The 652-nt window shown below is 55.7% G+C and overlaps 1 protein-coding gene across 1 annotated transcript in view; it reads right to left on the bottom strand.

Annotated features, from left to right (window-relative positions):
- The window catches only part of DNAJA1 (DnaJ heat shock protein family (Hsp40) member A1), a 10,159-nt gene extending 9,524 nt beyond the window's left edge, over positions 1-635 (bottom strand). Inside the window, exons 1-2 of the mRNA XM_030885363.2 lie at positions 589-635; positions 1-115 (exon numbers count right to left, since the gene is read on the bottom strand). The exon at positions 1-115 is cut by the window's left edge and continues 223 nt beyond it. Coding sequence (XP_030741223.1) covers positions 1-105 — 105 coding nt within the window. The 5' untranslated portion in view covers positions 106-115; positions 589-635. The remainder of the gene's footprint in view (positions 116-588) is intronic.
- Between the last annotated feature and the right edge of the window lie 17 nt (positions 636-652).

Raw genomic sequence — 652 nt, 5'->3', positions numbered from 1 at the left:
AGGATGGTACTTCAAGGCCAGTTTCCGGTAAGCTTTTTTCAGCTCTTCCTGGGTGGCACTGGGTTTGACCCCCAAAACATCATAGTACGTGGTTTCTTTCACCATTTTCTACAACCTGAAATAATAAGGCGCTATTTCAGCCGGCTTCTCACCTGTAACTGATTGCAAAATCAGAGTTACGAGAACTAAAGCAGAAATCAGCGTTTTGCCAAATCTAACTAGAATACCACGACCTCCGGAAACTTCAGTCAAGGCTAACAATTTTGGGATGATTCAGCCACCACCGATCTCGCAGTTGGCTGCCCGCTTCGCCCCTTCCTCGGAGGTGCTGACAGCCAGCCTCAATAGGCGCCCTCGTGGGTCCCGATCTTTGGTTATCACATGATCACGGTTTGATAAGCCTGCTAATGCTCGGAGGGGAGGGGGAGGGGGGCGATCATACAAAGGCCCAGGTCCCTCGGCTGCGGTCGGGCAGCTCCCCTCCCCCAGCCCTGAGGTGTTTCCCAATCCCAGGGCTTACAGCGCCTCCACTTTCACCTCCGAACCCCGCGCCCACATGCCGGGTTTCGCCCCACGCTCGGAACCGACCGTTAAGGTTTCCTCCTTTTTCTCCAGCCCACAGGGGACCCGCCGGGCCGCAGGACGAAGCCCC

The sequence above is a fragment of the Echinops telfairi genome, unplaced genomic scaffold (assembly GCF_000313985.2).
Source record: "Echinops telfairi isolate 266 unplaced genomic scaffold, ASM31398v2 ScPeMD7_25;HRSCAF=90, whole genome shotgun sequence".
NCBI lineage: Eukaryota > Metazoa > Chordata > Mammalia > Afrosoricida > Tenrecidae > Echinops > Echinops telfairi.
The sequence above is the reverse complement of the archived record's forward strand: the minus strand, read 5'-3'. Positions and strand labels throughout refer to the sequence as shown.